The following is a 20,251-nucleotide window of genomic DNA, read 5'->3' on the forward strand; positions in this document are numbered from 1 at the left end:
TGACAAGGCCTGTGGGTACATTTGCAACTTCCTCAGACACTGACTGTAAAATATTACATTGATTTATCCTTCTGTTCAAATAAAGATGCAGCTAAGACATAGTTATGTCAGGTCCATTTTAAACTCTTCTGCATACCTGTGGTGTTTTGATACCACTTTTTAGGGGTCTAAGGAAATCCCTCTGAGAAAGAAGAGAATTGGGGCTTGAAAACTCCCAGCTACAACAGCTGGTGCCCCAGGCACTGTCTGGAAGAAAGAGCAGTTTAAGAGCTATCAGATTGCTTTTCCATCTCACTGACATTACAGCTTCATAGTTCTGACTTACTGGGGATCAAACTTGGATATTGATAGATATTTCAGCATAAATACAATTTCTCACACTGGAAGTGGAGGCTTTTAGTGCAATAGGAGCAGGCCCACTGATTTAGCAGGGGCATCGGAGCGAGGCGAGTGAATGCTCTGACTGTTTCTTTTTCGTTGCAAGTGCGTAAGTGCTGCTGCTTCTGAAACCCAATTGCTATACTATTGCAAAGAATAATTCAGAGCAAGTGTGAAACCAAAAGTACTGCCACAAAGACACAGCATATTTCTTTCAGAAGGTTTCTACCCAGAAGCATGACTGTTACGGAAAAAAGTCTCTCATTCATGCCTTTTTTTTTTTCCCCCATTGTTCTGGCAAACCTGCAGTCTGGGGACTAAGCAAATAAACTTTATACCTGGAACAGCTTTATCACAACTGATTAAATGAGCATCCTCTCTCTTTCTTCACATTGAAAATCCCTCACAAGATTTTTACAGTTATTGAGGCTGGCAATGTTGCACAGTCAGAGAAGGTATCTGGAACACAGCGTGATGGAGGTGCTTTCAGGGTCAGCATACGTGAATTCACCTAGTGAAGCAGTGTCTTAATCCTCCAGTTCAGGGAGCAAAAACATGACACAAGGCATCCCAAATCCCATAAATGGTTCCAAATAGTTTATTCTCCAAACATTTCCAAGTAATTTGCTTATTTTGAATTTCTCAGACACTTATGGATGATATAATCTTAGCATCAAATTATTGTCAAGTGTGCACAAGCCTCTTCCCAGAAGATCTGGCCTGGGGATGAATAATGTACTTTGTGAATTTGCAACACAATTACTAGGCAGAGCACAGTGCATGCACTGCCCTGCTCTGCAGTTTGCCTCAATTCAGACACTCTCACTCAAGCTATTCCAGTAAAAGAAGCAGCTTTACAATTTTCCCCACACTACACTTCCCTCCTAAAAATCTCCCACATAAGTATTCATTCTTACTCCTGCAGCTCCACCAATGCTAGCAAGTGTGGGAGGGCTGGCATTTTTGATACAAGAATATTTGAACCCTCTCTACAGTGTCTGCTCTGCTCCCTTGAATACATTTGCAATTAATCAGAGGAACATATGACAAAGGGTAGTCTGCTGTGAAAGGTACCCAGTGCACTTGGATTTAATATCCCCTCATTTCATGCAGATAATGATGCTCTCTCTCCCCCTGGACTCTCTCTTTTCCTCAAAACTGCTGAGCAAGGAAGACTAGAAGTTCTGTGTGAGGAAACTGAAAACAATAAAAGCTCTGATCTACTTATGAAAAGTGCTGTAAGAAAGCCAGGCTCTATATTATTATAATGTCTAATACACTGTCGTAAAACATTATTAAAATTGAAGCAGTTCATTTTCAAATAGATGCGTGGAGATGAGCATTCTTCATATTACCCTTATTAGTACTTTCAGATATGTTACACTGATTTTCATATAACCATTGTATGATCTTATGTGGTATGTAGTCAAATAGCTGGAATCCATTAAAACCATCCTCCAGCTGTGCAGTCACCGTCCTCACAAAGATATATTTTTACATGTGGCTAATGCCAGGAAGAATCCATACCTTCAGTTATGAAAACAACAAAATATGTTTATTGCAGACAAAATCATTTGCAGCCATTTCAAATACCCAGTCAACACCACACTGCTAAATCTAGATAATAGAAATCCTAGAGAAATTAGAGCTAAATCTGTCTGGATTATAGCTGTGGGATTATCTGAATGCTAAATTACTGTATATGTTTTACTTACAAACATGATCACAGACAGTATAGGAAGATGGATGACCATGCAGATCACAATAAAACCCATCCCCAAGAGACTTTTTCATACACTAGGTAAACAACCCCTCTCAATTTATCAAGCATTCTGGATTGAATTAATGCTGTCAGTCACTTTGCTGTTGCTGTGTAGAGGAACAGGGTTTAACTTGAACAGCTCCTTTAACAACAGAAAAATAACAAAGGTTTTCTCTGTGCATCCTTCACAACACACAGAGTGCAGGAATATTAGTTGGCTGCTATGTCTGTATAACTGAATTAAATACAACTGTAGTTTAGCGTGTAATCAGAAAACCGAATTATATGCAGTACTGAAAGCAAAGATTAACCCTGGTTGTCCTGTTAAACCTTCCCTTCCCCTCCCCCGTTGTTTACACACCAGTGTTTCTGACTTTCTAAGGACATACAGTGAATGAACCTGGACTGACCTGACACATAGCATCTCTCAAACTTTCCCCCTGAATGATTCACAGATGCGTGAGCTGTGACCAAAAAAAGCAAAGATGAAAAATGCAGGGTACCATACAGGCTGAGTGCACTGAAAGAGGTGATACTGTCCGAGTGTGCCGTGCACGAGTCTTTTCTTCACTGCAAGTGTACAGATACTGATTACAAGTGCACATTCCTTCAGTTGCCAGTTTAGCTCAGTTTGACAATTCCAAGTGAAATTACCTTCAGTTATGTTCAGGAAGGAATTATTATAATTCCTGTTATTCTACTCATCTGCACTAGTTTTTATTGTTCTCTGATGCTTTTTTGATATTTTGGGTGGCGACGCTGCATGTCCATGCACCATGTAGTTATGTGGTACGTCAAGCAATCAGGAGAGCTTTCCTGGGGAAGAAGGACAGACAGTAATTGCTGCTTTCTGTGAACAGTTACCAGCTGATGTAGATATGGCCACTTTCATTTCCTTCTTTCTCATTCATATAACATATGCAGCTCTGTAAACAGATTAAATACAGTTTTGGATCCTGGGAAACTGTCAGTGTAATCCTTTGGTCAAATTACAAACAAATAAACAAAAGAATTAGCCATAGCCAGAGAGTTCAGCTGCATCCAGGTTTTAAGATACACAGTTTTCAGCAGAAAACAAATTCAGAAAGGGCACCAAAAGCTTGTCATTTTATTGAGAAAGAGAGACTATTATGAATAGATGCCATAGAAATTTGGGCATGATAGCTGTTATTTTCAAACTGTGCACATGTGCTAACAGATTCGCAGTGTCAGCACTCTCTGGTTTGAGAAGATGAAACATGGGTTCCATTCTACAGTTTTTTTCCCTCAACCAAGGGCATAATTTCTCACCATTTCTGCCACTATTTTGTCTGCTTTTATGATTAATGTCTGAATACTAGTTGACCTAGAACACAAAAGCTTGGTTGTTGCATGAACTGTTTGTAGACTAGCACTCTCACAGAGCTGCACCAGAGGTTGCAACAATGAGATATGTTAAGAGTAAAAGGTTAAAGCCACCTAGACACAAATATCACAGCATAAGTGTAGAGCTGGGTTAATGAACTCAGGTCTACCGTCTGTCAATGACTGCGATACACATTGCAAAGACTCCAGACTACACAGCATCAGACCCAAAGGTGGTCTCTGAGTCATGGTCTGCCATAAAAATAATATGCAGAATAGAAAAACTTGAAAAATAGGTAAGGCAACTGAAGGAGTACAGGTTGGAAAGGGCAAACATGAACCCTTTTTTCAAAATTTGAGCTGAACTCATGTATAAAAGTAAATTTTAAAAGAACTTGGAAAGAGACAGTATGGTTCCATACTATGTTACTAATTTAAGGGATAAATACTTTGAGGGATTGAAACATTAGGAAAAGATTTAAAGTAAAAGGAGAAATCTTTTTTATTTTATTAATCTCAAACAGTACAGAATACCCATAAATCAAACAATAAAATGGGGCACTTCATGTTACTAGCAGGAATGCTAGGTATGTTTCTCCCATCTCTTATGTACTCATTATGAAATTCGTTCTACTGTAGCCTAGACACAATTTAAACTATTCCCTCTGACAGGAGAAACCAAACTTTAAAGGCAAATATTAACTCAACTAGCATGTCTTTCTGGAAAAATAAATACGTTTTGATTAGCATGAGCAGTATTTCAGAAGATGTATCAATTTCCATTCAAAAGAAGATGAAACAGATTTAGAAATCTGATTCAGCAACGTAGTTAGATAACAGCTCACATGCTTAGCACTATATGAGCTTAACCACTTTCCTGAAACAGAGTTCCAACATTAGAACAAATCTCCAACAAAACTCAATTATTTTTCAGATGAGATCTACAAAAATATTATGCAAGTTGGGAAAAATATGTTTTCAGTTTTACACAACTAGTGCTTTCTTCAGCATAGCCCCTCAGATCAACAACTGCCACTGTCACATAGGTAGCTTTGTAAAACTCCACTGACGCAAACCTCGACGCTGCTCTATAAAACACTGAACGCTCAGACACACCAGTGGTTGGTGCTTATCCAGCGGTTGTTCAATGTGGCCCAGAAAAGAGGTAGTTTATTTTAATTTCCCATTGGACAGCTGACCACATAAGGAAAAACACAATTATACACGGCATGGCATAACATTTGTGCAGTTTTACGGTTAATGGCAACACAGTCAGAAAAGCTGCATGGAAATTAAACCATAGCCTTAGTGGAGGTGGTTTCTCTACTACCTACAGGCCAGCACTTAGTCATGGTGCCAGAGTGGCACAAGGAAAGGATGCATGATTGCTGTTCATGCTGTACTGACTTTGAAGATAAAAAGAAATTTATTTTTCACTGCCATTACCTTTTTTTCCTCTGTCACAGGCAATATGTTACAAGGATTTTTCTAGTCCTTAATTTCACACTGTGTGCTGATTAAGTGGTTTCTTCTCTTCATCTTTCCACGTGCTTGATTTGAAAGACAGTCATCAGACAAACCTACACTAACTCTGCTCATTGCTCCTTCACAACTTCACAACCGATGTGCTAGACTCTCAACAGCTCTGTCTTTGCTGTCCCAGTTTGACTTTGGAGACCCTTTCTTTAGATCATTCACTGAGATAATTTCAATCTAGAATTTTATTATTTTAAGTTTTAATTCTACTTAAGTACCTTGTAAGATTCAATATACAATGAAAGGAAGCACTACAGAATCATGTTTATAACCATTAATATGCTAATTTTTGCATTTAAAAATGATTACATGTAACTTTACACTTAATGCTTAAGTGTAAATTTTTAAATTTACTGATACCAGCAATAATTTTACAATTAATATTTTTATTATTCCAGCTATCTGTTTACAGTGAGAATTAAACTTTTATTTGATAGCAAACATTTTCTTTCATCTATACATTCTACTTTCTTCTTTCCGCATGCTTCTTATGCCATAGCATGATCTCATAAAATCAGAGTTGCCAACACTGGAGAAGAATGTCCAAATCGAAGTAAACAAAATAGTTGTTCCAATGGATCTTTTTCTTTTGATCAGGTTTTAGGGAAAAGAACTCACAATCTAGTCTTTGAACTTAAACACCTTTGGAGTGCTCTTATTACTAAGGACAGCCAAAGGCATAGAAGATGATTCATTCAAAATTAACATCAGCCAGTTTTTCTTCTCTCCTACCTTATCAACCAAAGGTTCAGAGCATTTGAACACAGATATTCATTTAATATTACTAATAAGTTAGTTGACAATAAATTTTAAAGGAATGCACAGCCTTTTACCTGCCACTACATTGCTTGTACATCTGTCCTATAACAATTAATATACACCTAAATTAAAGTAGGGATTCAACTTTGTTCAGGAAAGAAGACAGTAAAGAGTGATGGGACAGAAGCAAGGGTATTTTTCCACTTTGTTTGAATATGCAACTAATAAATTTTGTATTTATGTATTTATCTTTTGTCAGGGATTTGAAATCTTACGTGGGTTTTTTGTGTTGTTTTGTGTTTTTTTTTTGTTTGTTTGTTTGTTTGTTTGCTTTTTGGTTTTTGTTTTTTCCTCTTGCCTTTTCAGTTATCTGTGAACTGTTACTTGTTAAGGCATGAATCCTGGGAAAACCTTAGCTGCTCTAAGGGAAAAAAACCATTGTGACCACACAACAGAACCCCTTAAATCTCTGTCAGATGGTCCTAGCCTGGGAATTTAGCTCAGTATTCAATCCAGGATTATTTTTGCCACAGGTAGTTTCTTCAAAAGACATTTGCTGTGCCTGCTTGTCCCACAGTATTTACCTCCAAATCTTACCTCTACATTCCCTCACAAAGCACTTCCCAGTAGAGAAGTCCTGCTTTAGTTAAAGCTAACCTGCACATTACTACTAAGGCTGATTACTGAGATGATACCTAGGCAAACTTTATGAACACGCTTGATATTCATAACTTTCAAAAGACTCAGTCCAGTTTGAGTTCACATATAAAAAACAACGGCTTCTGTGCTTTTCCTGGTGACTGTCCTCATATCAGAGATGTTCCCTAATGTGCTTGGATCTCAAATCTGAGGGACTACTTAGAGTGCTGTGGGGCATCCACAGCAAGAGCCAACTTCAATGGCAATTGTGGGGGCTCGGCATGCCTAAAAATTAGGCCATGTTTTTTTAAAAGCTATCAAAAATTCTGTTGTTAAAACAATATCTCTTTTCTTGTGTGGCAGAACAACAAAAAGAAAACGGCTATGAATTTCTGCTGGCTCTGCAATAACAACAATTGCTGTTGACATTTGTTTATGAAAACAGCCAAAGACAACAAACTAACATTCTCCCCCTACTGAGCTACACATCTTTTACTACAGTTAGTGAAAAAGTTTGTACCACCTCTAAGCTGAAATAATTTTCAGTTTAATGCATTAACAAGTCAAGTGCATCCATACTGGTGGTTTACATGGGGGCATGCATGTTGACTTTTAATCCACATTATTACACTGGAATAAGTTTTCTAACAGACAGTAGGCATTAGTAGGGAAGCCAAGGGCTGAACTGACAATATAGACTGAATTAGCATTTCTTTTATCAAGCAACGTAGAATGAGCAAATGCCAAAACATGTGTTATTCTAGTTTAAGGCTAACATTGAATGCTAACATTGACACATTTAAAACGTTAGAACTTGTTTATACATGTTACATAATATTAACTTGCCCAGTGATGCCACACTATAGTCACTGAATATTTTAGAAGCATTACGTCTTAGTCTGCACTGAATGAAAAATTAATAAAAATATGCAAGTTAATAGTAAAGGCCAGATCTGCTGTGCTGGTGTCAACACAGAAAAATAATTTTGAAAGACCTCATCTGCATTCACCCTTGATAATGTATGCTCAAATATACAATGTGGCAAGCCCCTTGAAAGCAACAGTATAAAAGCATTTTCTAAATGAACTGTATGCTATGTAGCAGAACATAATCTTCCAAGTGAAGAGGAATTGGATACAAGTGATGACACACCTATGCAAATAAAATATTCATGAAAAGAGCAGAAAAGTATTTGGCTCTTTCAGGCTTTAAGGTTTTTTGGTACTAAATACACTATTGGATTTCTTACTGACAAGTGCATAGACAGGAACAATAAATGCAGACCAGGAATGAAGGCTGTGATGAACAGAAATAGCATGGACAGATTTGCACTTGTTCCTGTTACAACTGCAGGGCTCTGCATCTAGGTAACAACATTGTTTCTTTTTCAAAATCTGACCTGTCAATAGCATGCCTCTGTTGAAAAGAGTAATTTATTCATAAGAGCAGCTTGTTACCTCTCTTAAATTTAAGTGAGATGGGGTTGTTTTCTTTAGACAGAGATCTAACATGTAAAGTGACAGCCTTTAGGAGTCCCAGTGATCAAATATAGGGAAAAATATTTAGCCCAATTTTATTTCTAGTTTGCAATAAGTTAAATGAAACTTGGGGAGGATGAGTCACTGATTTGTATCAAGTTATGTAGCCTTTGTTTGAAATAAGATGAAGAAATTGTCTTATTTTGGAAAAAAATGTATACTTCCAGAACAGACCAATGAACATGTGACAAAACTATCTGGTAGTAGGGTCTAAAGTACTGATTTTGGTCTACATGAAAAATTCTTTTTTTTTTTTTTTTTTTTTTTTTAACGTAACTTCACACAAGATAGTATTTCAGGTAGGAAATGGTATAAGATTTTTAGTTTCAGTAAAATTAATTATTATTTTTTAGCTTGGGGAACAAAACAGGAAAACAGCATTTGTATATGTTGCCACAGGCCATTAAGGGTACCTGCCATTAGGAAATGTTGTGTCTTACACAGTAGGAGGAATTTCCATCATCAGTGAAGGATATTTCCCTTTTATTTTGACATTGCCATCTTCTGAAATTCTCTGGAGGACCATGCGCTTTTTAATTAATTTTCAGTGTGGCAGACTGTTCATTGATAAACTAACTTCTCTTTTTTTCCCCAAAATACCAGCTACTATTACAACAAAAAAATCATACATTTGTCATGACAACCTGGTAATATTACAGTGACCACTTTGAAGAGCAGTCTGAAGAGTATTTGCCAAACCTTTTGATCCCTAGTAATCAGAAAAGAAGTGCCCAAAATCCAGAGATTAAAGGATTAGGCCTCAAGAAAGACTTGTGGTATTTCAAGAAAATGTGACTGATGCTCACCACTTATTTTTTTACAGTGATGATGAGATTTAGTGTTTAAAGTCCTTTCCTGTTCAGACATAAAAGCTGCTGTAATCAGAGTATTACTGGGGAAAACTACTCTGGTTGGGGATTCAATATGTTTAAATTGTTGAGCCAAGGTTATTGTTTGGATTAGGTTAGGAAGGATGACACTGAAATAAGTAAACCCCAATAGTGCAGCAAAGCAGAGAAGAACAAAGAAAAATGTTTGTATTTTTAAATAGCAATCTGGATAGCCTACATATGCTAGTTATGACTATATATAAAAAAAAAAAAACAAAACCAAACTTGGACTAGCCTAGAAGCTAGGTATTGTATATGTCTACACAGCTACTAGGAACAGAATAAACATTTCCATCGCACTGAAATCCATATGAAAGCAAAACTTGAGACACTGGAGATGGAAGAGACTTATTAGGTCAGCTTGCCCATCCCCCAGCCCTGTTGTCCCACAAAATCTGCGTGCTTAGTTCCCACACAGCTCCCCAACTTGTGCCACACAAAACTTGACGCAAACAACTAACATCCATCAGGGTCATTCCGCTAGAAAACAAAAGATACCAGGCTATACTGATGGAAAACCAGCTTAGGATATTTGTCACTAAGGTCTAAAGATTTTTTGCAGGCTTCATATATCTGAACATCTAGCAGCTTTTTCATAAGAAATGCATGACTATTAATAATACTTGGTCTTCTTTGTATTTTAGTGAGCCATTAGAGATACATGAAAAAACATCAGCACAAAAATACATTCCAATATACAATCGTGTCATTTCAAACACCACTGGATTATTATTACTGATTAGGGGGAAAAAAATCCAACAGCTGTCTGGGGAATTCCCTTGATGTCTGGATTACTGATTTAATAGCTACACATTGTCTAGGTCCTACAACTCCACTAATGTTTGAAAATGCTGTACATGAGTTTACATTATTATTTTTTCCTATTACTGCACAAAAATCAGGTATTTTAGTCTGATTTTTAGGTGAATTCAAGATTAGCTGTTACTTCACTCCACACAATAGGACTATGAAATAGCAATTGTATCTTATAAAGTAAAAACTAAGATGAGTATTTAGAGCCAAAAGAAATCCAAGTTTTCAGAAAGCTGCTAAGTATTAAATTTCACGTACAACTCATTCCAAAATTCTGCTCTTCTTTCTCTCCCCTCCAGGAAACTAGAACTAGAAAAGCAAAGCAGAAATTTAAGGTAGGGAAACTATTCAAGTGTGAAGGGGCTGTAATTGTTACAGTTGCTTAGGTTACGGTGATATGCTTTGGATGCAAGTTTGACATTCTCTCTGGTACATTTAGAATAAATAAGTAAACAAACAACTGCCTGCTAGCGTTAAATTCTTTGCCTTCATCTGCAAGTGCTGCAGTCAGCCTGTCTCTGGTTTACTTCCTTATGACTGGGTTCAGCCTGTGGTTTTTGTTCTGCACGGGGCTCCCTGTGCATGCCCTGCTTGTGAAGCCCGCCGATAAGAGGCATGGTGTGAATGGCAGCTTATGTCACGTGGACCACGAAATATGGCAGCGCTGTGTGGCACACTGCAGCAACGGAGGCAGCTCCAGTGGTAACACACATCTCCTTCAAGGGTGGATTGGACTGCTTTGGATTCTTGTGCCTAAGAACGCGGGTGTCGACTGAGAAAAGTACCAGCATTCAGACCCAAGAGTGTAAACGTGGTGCAGTAAACAGTCTCTCCATGACCACTTAACCTGGAGCAGGGCAATCTAAGCAGTACAGACTGTCCTGGTCAAATAAACTAGCGTACAAGGAAGAATGACACACTTTGTGTTATATCGCCTCTGTGAAGCATCCTTCTTTCCTAGGATGGAGGTACAGCAGGCAGCATCAAGTCCTGTAAAGGACTTTTCCTTTTAGGGGTGGAATCAACAGTGGTAATATTTTACTACAGGCCTCTCTCATACATATGAAAGTTTAAATGAATTTAGCTCTACCGCATACCAAAGACACTATATAGTGCTTAGCATGATTCTTGGTCTAAAAATGGTAAGCATTTTTGCACATATATAAGGATACTTATTTGTTTAGCATGGGCCTTATTTTAAAACAAACAAACAAAAACAAATACTGAAACTTGAGCAAAGTTGCCAGCGGTTGTCTGTTTGGCCTGATACATTTGCAATGATTTTTATGGAAGAAAATGTTGCCCTAAACCACTATTGTTCCTCTGTTTCTGACAAGTAGTGTTATATATACAGTGAAATCCTGTCCCTTCCTACAATGTTGGCTGGTGATAGTATTCTAGGTCTCTACTGAATGTCACAACTTTTGAGAAGCATGGAAAATTCTCTGTAATGAATCTTTAAGCCAATAAGAAGACATTGTGAATAAAAAATGCGTCCAGAAGTGTAAAGATAATAGCTTAATATAAAAATCTCATGCTTTTATATTTTTATTAGGGGAGGAGAGGGAGATCACAAAAGAGGGACATAGGTAACAATTAAATAACACATGTTCTTTGGTCTAATCAAAGGTAATAGGTAACAATTAAATAACACATGTTCTTTGATCTAATCAAAGGTAAGCAGTTTATATTTATCCTCAGCAGTCTTCTGTAAGAGACTCTTCTAACATCATACCAGCTTATGCACACCCTTCTGTCCTGAACCAGTCCTACCAACTACATTGATTGAGCTCTTTGGTTCTGTGATCTACCTCCTCCACTGGAAGAGCAACAATGGCAATGCAATGAACCACTTAATTTGGAATCTAGCATTTCTATTTGAGTCATTTTATTCTGGGACCTTGTAATCTTCAAAAAACAAAGAAAAACTGAAACACTTAGAAAATACAGAATTATGGTGTACTACTCTAATTATGGAGGTCCCAAGCAATAGGTCCCAAGTACAGCTCATTATGCTCACAAACATCAATCTGTTTGAAATCTGTATCTCATCTGATGTACGCTTCATTTCAAAATGACAAAACCATTTTAATTTTACAGTCCTGATATTTGAGTCACCTTTTTAAAAATGATTAAATGGAAAATGGGAACCTGCTGACAAATAAAGTTGGCTTAATCTTATACCATACCAATGCTGTGCTTTCAAATGCTTTTTTTTTTTTTCTCAGATAAATACTGAGATAAATTTTCCTACCTCCTTATGTATCTTGCTATTGGTTGTTGTCTATACTATAAGCCTATTCTCTACCCAGTTACCAACTATGTATTAGAGAATTAACCACAACTGTTAAGGTCACATCAGGTCAACTTTAAAGTGATAAAACCTTAATGGAGTAAGGGATCGAGAATGTAATGAAACCTCTCATTTCTATTTTCTACATCTCAGGAACAACACTTTAAAGTTCACTAAGAAATACTTATCTAAACATACTAATCTTTTCATATTATTTCAAATACAGGTAGTTGAATTCTAAATCCAGTTGATACAATATTTAAATAAAATGAAAATCATATTAAATAGATCATGTTGTGGATCTTATAAAAATTGTGCAAATCTGCAATCCTAATATATATATGTATGTTATTATTCTGAGAGGGCTCTAAACAAAAAGAACCTCATGTTGCTGTGTTTAACATATTTAATCATTTATGATTTAATAAATTACCCCTCTTTTGTTTATTAAGATTTAGCTAAAAGCTGGCTAGAAAACCAGTAGCTCTAATCTCTTTAATCTCAACCAGTGATTTTGTTGCCTCAGTATCTAACTAGTAGAGATCCTCTAGCTAATACTTTTGGTATTTTTAAGGTGTTAGGATCTTATAGCTATATTGGATGAGAACTTTAAAAACAGTAAGAATATTAATAAGATTATATTTTAGTTCTGCAAAAATAAATAGTACTTTTCTTTTGAAAAAAAGTATTTGTTATTGTTTGGAAAAAGCATATTTCTCCTTGTAGCTTTCATACTGCCAACCTTCTTTGGCTCCTCTGTTTCTCTCAAAATTCCCCAGAACCTCACTAAACTATACTAGAGAGGTTTCTAAAACTTTGCTTTGGTTATGATGCTTCAATCTCCCGTGGAATCTACAATTTACTTAAGAAAATCAGTCTTTCCCACCCCGGAGGCTTGGTTTCTACTTTTGACCTTGCCTTTTCTTCTTTCTCCAAATCAAAAGCATAACAGAGGGAGTTGAATTCTGCATGTCTTCTTTTGATAGGCCACCATTAACCTCTTGCTATTCTTATTAGTAAAACAAAAAATTTGTAAAAATTACTGTAGTGGACTGACTTCTTGGTTGACAATTTTTTTCAAAATCTCCGTAACTTTTTTCATAGGCTCTTTTCCCCCTTTGTGTCAATACCTTTGTATCAATATTACTGTTAAGCACTTTCATTTTCTATATTGATATTTCTATTATTTGCCTCCCACGAATCACATTTCCCTGTCTTTCATTTCACCTCCATTTATCCCGTTACACTGCACGTCTCAGTGCCCAAAGTTAATCTCCTCCAAGCATTTCTTCTGTTTTACAACTAATAGTTCTGCAGAAATCTTTCAACTACACACAGACCTTCTATTTCCAGTCAGCTAAGCCCTTCTTATTTCCCCTGAGCAAATCTCTTCATTAAAATCATATATGGTCCGTGTGACTCAGTGTAAAGAACTGTATTATTCTTGTTATATAGATAACCTAGCTACCTAGATAGGCGCAGGATGGTGGGGCAGTATCTGTTAGAAACCTGGGAAAGGAAACTGGAGTGAATGAGCAGGTGAGTGGGAGGGTGACGGATGAGAGTGCAAACGGGCTCGTGGGTGACTGCAAAGGAGAAATGCTGCAAAATCAAACAGTGTGGGGGTGAGGGACAAAAATAATGGAGAGATGCAAACACATGGCAGAGGACAAGGCTAAAAACAGACAACAATCACAGAAAACCGGGAACAGAAAATGCAGAGAAACAACAGCACAAAAGAGCAGTAAATAGGGCGGAACAGGGGTCACAGTGCAGCAAATGCAGAACTTTAATACACTGAAACGAAGGGCTGGTGACAGGACAATATGTAGCAAGGCCAAAAGGCTCAAACAGAAGGGTTGTAATAAATACTTATTACAACAGTTAAATGTAGTGCCACCTCAGACCTAAGCACTTCCCCCTCACCCAAAGCCATGGCAGTGCAGTGCCATGCCAGGAGCCAGCTTATCCCTGGCCTCTGGTCAGGGCTCCTGTCCCCACGTCCTCGGACTGCAACCGTCACAGCGGTCCTGACACCACACGGGGCGAGGGAAAGGGGGCCCAAGTGTTTCAGCCTCCTGCCATCCGGCAGCAAGGGATGAAACATGGCTGCCCCCGTCCCTGCCCTCCGTATCCAGCGGGCAGGAGGAGGCTTGGCCAGGGCTACAGGCCGCGGCGGGAGTAACGCATGCCGCGACGCGGCCGTGCCTCTGGGCCACGGCGGAGGAGGGGACGGCGGCAGCCGGTTGCCCTGGCGAAGGAGACGCCACGCACCAGCCTCCGCCTGAACAAAATGGCGGCGGGCGGCGGCGGCGGGGTGCGGCGGTGCGGGGGCCGGCCCGGGGTAAGGCGGCGGGTCGGGCACGGGGAGACGAGCGGGGGCCGCGGGGCACGGTGGCCGTGCCGTGGCCACCACCCCATGCTAACTCGTCCTCGCCGCAGGTGCGGAGAGCGCTCGGCGGGCCCGCGCCGCCAGCCGCCGCGGGGACCAGCGTGGTGAGCGCAGACTTGCTGGCCAAGGAGGCGGAGTACAAGTAAGGAGGCGGCCGGGGGCGGCGGCCAGGCCCCGTCAGTTTAGCCGTAGCCCGCTCGCTGCTGGCTGTCCGGACGGAGTTTGCAGTTAACACCCTGTATCCGGGTCCCTCAACTCGTTTCCCCAAAGCGAGCAGATGGGAGTACCAAAAGCAAGGTTTTAACTTTCTCCCGCCGCGGTACAGGCTTCCTGCCGCCGTTTTACACACTGCCTCGTGGGAGGCTGTGCTCTGCTCTAGGCCTCACTTGGATCCCACAACATTGGACGTCACATTTTTCTGCATTTAAAACACTGATATGACATCTAAGTTATGAATATGCTTAAGCCTGTTAAAGAAAGCTTAAAAGCTCTAAAGCTTGTGACAAATGCAGTGAAAGCACATTTAAAAGCACTTGCTTGGTTACTTGTCAGTTCTCAGCCCCTGTGAATAGTGAGGATGTACAAGGATGTCTCAGAAACTCATTTAGTCACACTTCATGAAAAGCTATAAAGTGAAGCATGCAAAACACAAGCTTATTCCAACCTGTACATATGTACAGCGACACATCTTGGTGATGTGATCAGGTAGTGTAATCATATACGTCTTTCCCCAACCCCTGCTGCTAAGTACACCTAAAGGACTGTTAAAGCTTTGAGGAAATAACAAAATGTGTATTAAGCAATGACATGGCCAAAAACAAGGACGCCCTTTACCGTTCAGAATTATAGCTTAAAAATAACTGTTTAGTGGGTATAGGTGTTTTATTACTATTGATTTGAGAGAAACCCAGGAAGTTGGTAACCCTGAAGTATATTTTGATGTTCCTTCACGGGAGTTACTAAAATTTTGCTTAGTTCAGGCAGAGATACTGTCATGCTTACATTATTTCCTTTAAATATTTCAAAAACTCAGGGACAAGCATTCTTGCTCTTTCAGGCAACTGAATGCAGAATTAGAAGCAAAAACAGAAAAACTGGTGCGTCAGGCTGAAGAAGTAATGGTGAGTAGGTTATGCAGACTGTTACATAATTTAGCTTTGATTCACATGCACACAATATCATGTTTCAAAACAAATTACTTAGACCTAACTATAAGTATTTTGGTTTCAAATGCAATCTAAGCTTTTAATTTCTTTTTCTCAAAATTTTATACTTCTACTAAAACCACACATCCAAAACCAGATTTTATATAATTTCATCAGGTAGGTAGAAGTTCACACAGATGCATAGAGCATTTGTGTAGATATATACCTAAAACTACATTAAAAACTTGTTTGGTTGTTTAAGAAAAGTATCTGTAGGTGTTTTTATGTCTTGAATACTAAGGAAAAAAAGTATTTGCAAACCAGATACTGTTGCAATAACATCCTAGTGAAATAGGATCCACATTGTTCAAGCTGAAAGAAATACAAAGTATAAGCAACATAAATAGAAAATGTATAGTTATTAAGATGGAAACTTTCTGAGAAAATTTTCCTGTTTATTGTCAATATTGTCTTTTAACATTGGTGTGGCTGGATATCAGATAGAGTCAAGTTTTTATGTGAAAATTGGACAAATTTAGAAAAGGGAAGGGGAGAGGTATGGTTTATACCCAAAACTGTTTGGAGGTGTTCTGCATATTAGATACATTCATTGTAAATGCACTCACTTAGATAAATAAGGCTTAAAAAGCAAATTAAGACTTCTGGAAAGCTATACTTGTATGTACTTTTCCTACCGTTGAAACTTCAATTTTATGTCCTGTGAAAACATATTCTTATCTTGAGCTATGACAAGTTGAGGCTAACTGCTTGGCATTTGAACAGAAGCAGATGAAGCAGCCAAAATAGCATCTAGTTTCTTTCTTTTAAAAAACAGCAACAATAAACCCATCCTTTTTTTTTTTTTTTTTCCCTCTCTAAATACAGCAGAAGATCAAATATTCTTAGGACACTTAATATACCACATGGCACTGCCAGATTGCACAGATATACATTTAACAACAAAAGAAAAACAGTCAAAGTTTAAAAGAAAAAACAAAAATAAAACCAAAAAATCAAAACAGGATAACTGCATTTTTTTTCTGGATTATGCTTTCTAACTGTAACTTAGCAACATAGAAGCTATCCGAACATTCAGACTGAATTTTTCTCTAAAGTACATACAACATATCAGTGTCTAATTATGGTCATATTGTATGAATAAAGATTTCATTTTTAAGGCTTACTGTGCAATATAGAAAACTGAAAATTTGTTCCACCTGATGTGCATTTTCTACTACTGCATTTCAGAGAAAAAAGAGGGAGGGTAACAGCATCTCAGATGATGTTAAACTCAGCAAAAATTTTACAGGCAAAAGGCAATTACATGTTGCGGAGCAGAAATAAATGTTGGAGATAACAATGGCATTTTAATTTTTCACTCTTTTCCTGTGTTTGAGAAGTTCTTTTCCACATTAGACTACAGTTTTAATTATTTTCCATAGTAGACTGTAGTTGTTGTGATCTGTGATTTACAAATATATAGTTCCTTGTTAATGGATTATCTTCCCCTCAAATTGACAATTTTTTTTTTTTTTTAAATAAAGAAAGGCCAACAGGAGATACTATCTAGACCAGTTTCAGTACAGACTAAGTTGTGTGAAGTCGACAGACAGAGGTATGTTCTTTACAACTGCTGCATATAATTTGTGGGGAATCTTTTAAACTGGTCTAGCACACACACGCTGCCTTGTGCCCTAGTCATGCTCCTGTTTTATCTGTCCTTGCAACATACTGGATTAATTAAGTCTAAACTTTTTCCTATTATTTGAAACAATTGGTACTAAGTAAGTGTAGTTCCTTGTTATTTCAAGGAAGTCTTAGTTTTGCTGAAATGTTCTATCTAGGATGCTGACTAGTGCTAACATCTGTAAAAAAGCAAGGTAAGGTAACAGGTTTTTTTGCAGTACAAAACAGTAGACACTCAGCAGCAGACAGTTTATAACCAGTTCAGCTGACAAAGCAAAGAAATACATACTGGCTCACATTTAACTTGGCCTAAATGTTCCTGGGACAGGAAGTGCTTGATAAAAAAAAAAAACAAACAAAAAAACAACAAACCAAAGCAAACAGAAAAATATGACAGCCAAACATTCAGCTGCCACCCTCTGGAACTTGGATATCATTACACTCCTGAAGCTGACATACCTTTGGCCTGTATGAACACACTTCACAACTGTGGGTTTTGGCCTGTGTGTTCAAATGCATTACCTCTGGGTACATAACCATATTTACTTAGTTGTTCAGGGGCATTATTATTCACTTAGTTATTCAGGGGGTTTGTATATTGATAGTACAGGAAGTGGGTGAATTTAAGATAGACTAATACACAGTTTATCAAGGATCTGATCTGGTAGGTTCCTAAATTTATGATTCCACTAATCTGGATAACAAAGATACAGGGCCAGACTACAGGGTGCTTCAAATGTTAAGCTGCAGTTGGGAAACTGTTTTGAAATCGTATATATGAAAGTCTGCTAGAGATGATAAGATAATTACTTGTGTGCAGAGTAAAAGCAAAACCAAAAAAGGAGGGGGTTTTGTGAACACAATACACAAAAAGGTGTAACAGCAAGTCTGTGATAGAAGCCTGGCTATACCAGCAAATGTTTGCTACTATAGTTAAAATTATTCCTGAGCTATTTTAAAGCTCTATCTGTCAGTTGTAGAGGGGAAAAAAAAGAAACTCCATGTGTTAAAAGCATAATCATGCTTTGCAAACAAATTCTGGATCTTGCTTTAGTTTTATGTTCTGCTAGATGGATTTTGAACAGTAGACAGAAGATTGTTAAGAACTTCAAACTGGAGATGAGTTACAGGGCTGTTTTATGAAGTAACATGATCGAAGGATTCAGCCCCACAAAGGGGGTTAACAGCTTTGATAGTACACATTTGAAATAAATGGGAGTGCTGGAAGAATTAAAAAAAATACTGGCAATTAGCATGTCAGAGTAGCAACTGATCTACCAGTTACCTACATAAATTAAAACACCTTAAACCAACCACAGTCTGTGTTCTGGTAAACATTTACATGAGAGAAGAATTGAAATCCCTCAGGTACTGAAAAAAAATTAGAAATGTGTGCTAGATATTAGGCTCACTGAGTATCCATGAGTGAACATTGAGGTCATTCAATTAGATTAGATCCAAGTATTTAATACTTAATTTGAAAAAAAAAAAAAAATCAAAACTGTGCAAGCAGATAGGCCATAAATCTAAAGGAAGCACTTGAGATATTTTTGAAATATGCATTTGAAATTTTCATTGATTCCTTTAAGGGGAGTGAACAGTAAAGCAACTGGAAAGAAGGGGAGAAATTGAAGCAAAAGAAGAGGTAATAACAAGGAAAAAAAAAAAGGTTAAGAGGAAAAAAATGAGTAAGCAAAGTAAAAAAAAAGGCAACAAATATTTAAGTCACTCTCCAAGCTAGTTTATATTTTAAAATAAGTGTTCTGGCATTTTTGGGGCATAATTTTAGCAGAGAAACTTGAATTACATAGAGACAAAGCAGGTCCAGTGACACTGCACTGAAATCAGCTTTTGTTTACACTTTTCAGAGCATTGCCAGGCTCATGGCGTCGGAACTGTTCGCGCATGGGCAAGCATGCTATAGGCTTTGAATAGGATTAACAAATAACAAAGGGTTTGCTCATGCACATGCATCTTGTGTTTACATGCAGAGATGGAATTGTTAAGCCTTAGCTTCTGTTTCAGTGTTGCCACAATACTCTAGCTACTTATTTGTATACCTTTTCAGGATTTATGCATTAATTTCACTTACCAAACAACTATAGAACTGTATTCTGAGGTTTTAAAAATGGGTTGTTGGGTGTGGGGAAGAGGAAAGAAACTATTAAGATTAAACAAGTTTGAGGAATTTAGTGAACAATGAGGGGGATTTTTTTGAATGTTTTGCTTTTCTTGTTTTTTTAAAAAGAAGGCCCTGAAACAACAGATGTAGTAGGAACAAATTAGTCTATTGATCTTGAGTATAGAGTCTGTTGCATTTTCATATTTTTAAGAATAACATATAACTGCTATTTCTGTGGCAGCAAATCCTCACTTTCTGCATGCTCCTAAAACTAGCCAATAGGAAGGAAGCATGAGGAAAATAGGGTAAAAAACCTCAAAAACTAATCATCTTATTCTTGAAGTCTGTTGCCAACCACACACAGATGATTTATCCAGTTGGTTTTGGTTTTTTTTTTTTTTTGGATTAATAAAATATGGAGCTTTGTGCAGATAATTCTTGTTGATGAATGGATGTCTGTGAAATTTTTAAATGCAAGATGTAAATATTTGCTCAAATCAATTGGGCAAAAAAAATGGGGTGACCTGATGTGCCTGAAATTTAAATTATATTCCAAATCTTTTATAAGACAGCATTTTAATTGAAATTAAAAAGGGTCGTAAAAAAGTAGCCTTTCAGTGTAATAACACAGATTCACAAAACTCGTTCTGAAAGCAAAAAAGTTATATATATGACAAGAAACCTGACCTGAATAGCACACAGCATGCTAAAACTTTCTGCTTTTTTCCGGCAGATTTTAAAAATAATAATTTAACCTGAAGTTCAGTTACTAAGAAGCATAGTGTTCAGTCAAATAAGCATATAAGTAAGCTGCTTTTTTATTCCTGTTTTTTTCATCTGTAAAATGGATACAGTTTTTGTAATATGTATTTCAGAGACAATTCTGTGAGGCTTAATTTATAAATTGCTCCTGCCTCATATTCACTTGGTAGTCACTGTCCATTGACTCGACA

General features: G+C 37.6%; 1 protein-coding gene across 4 annotated transcripts in view; it reads left to right on the forward strand.

Annotated features, from left to right (window-relative positions):
* The first annotated feature begins 13,859 nt into the window (after positions 1–13,859).
* TEX9 (testis expressed 9) overlaps positions 13,860–20,251 on the forward strand; it is a 30,307-nt gene continuing 23,915 nt past the window's right edge. The window contains exons 1-4 of one of the 4 annotated variants that reach the window (XM_042804045.1): positions 13,860–14,297; positions 14,396–14,487; positions 15,403–15,466; positions 17,035–17,105. In XM_042804045.1, coding sequence (XP_042659979.1) covers positions 14,142–14,297; positions 14,396–14,487; positions 15,403–15,466; positions 17,035–17,105 — 383 coding nt within the window. In that variant the 5' untranslated portion in view covers positions 13,860–14,141. Of the gene's footprint in view, positions 14,298–14,395; positions 14,488–15,402; positions 15,467–17,034; positions 17,106–20,251 lie in introns of those variants that run through there. The other 3 variants (XM_042804046.1, XM_042804048.1, XM_042804047.1) reach the window with 3 other exon arrangements.

This window comes from Tyto alba, unplaced genomic scaffold (assembly GCF_018691265.1).
Source record: "Tyto alba isolate M040663 unplaced genomic scaffold, T.alba_DEE_v4.0 Super-Scaffold_41, whole genome shotgun sequence".
Lineage (NCBI taxonomy): Eukaryota > Metazoa > Chordata > Aves > Strigiformes > Tytonidae > Tyto > Tyto alba.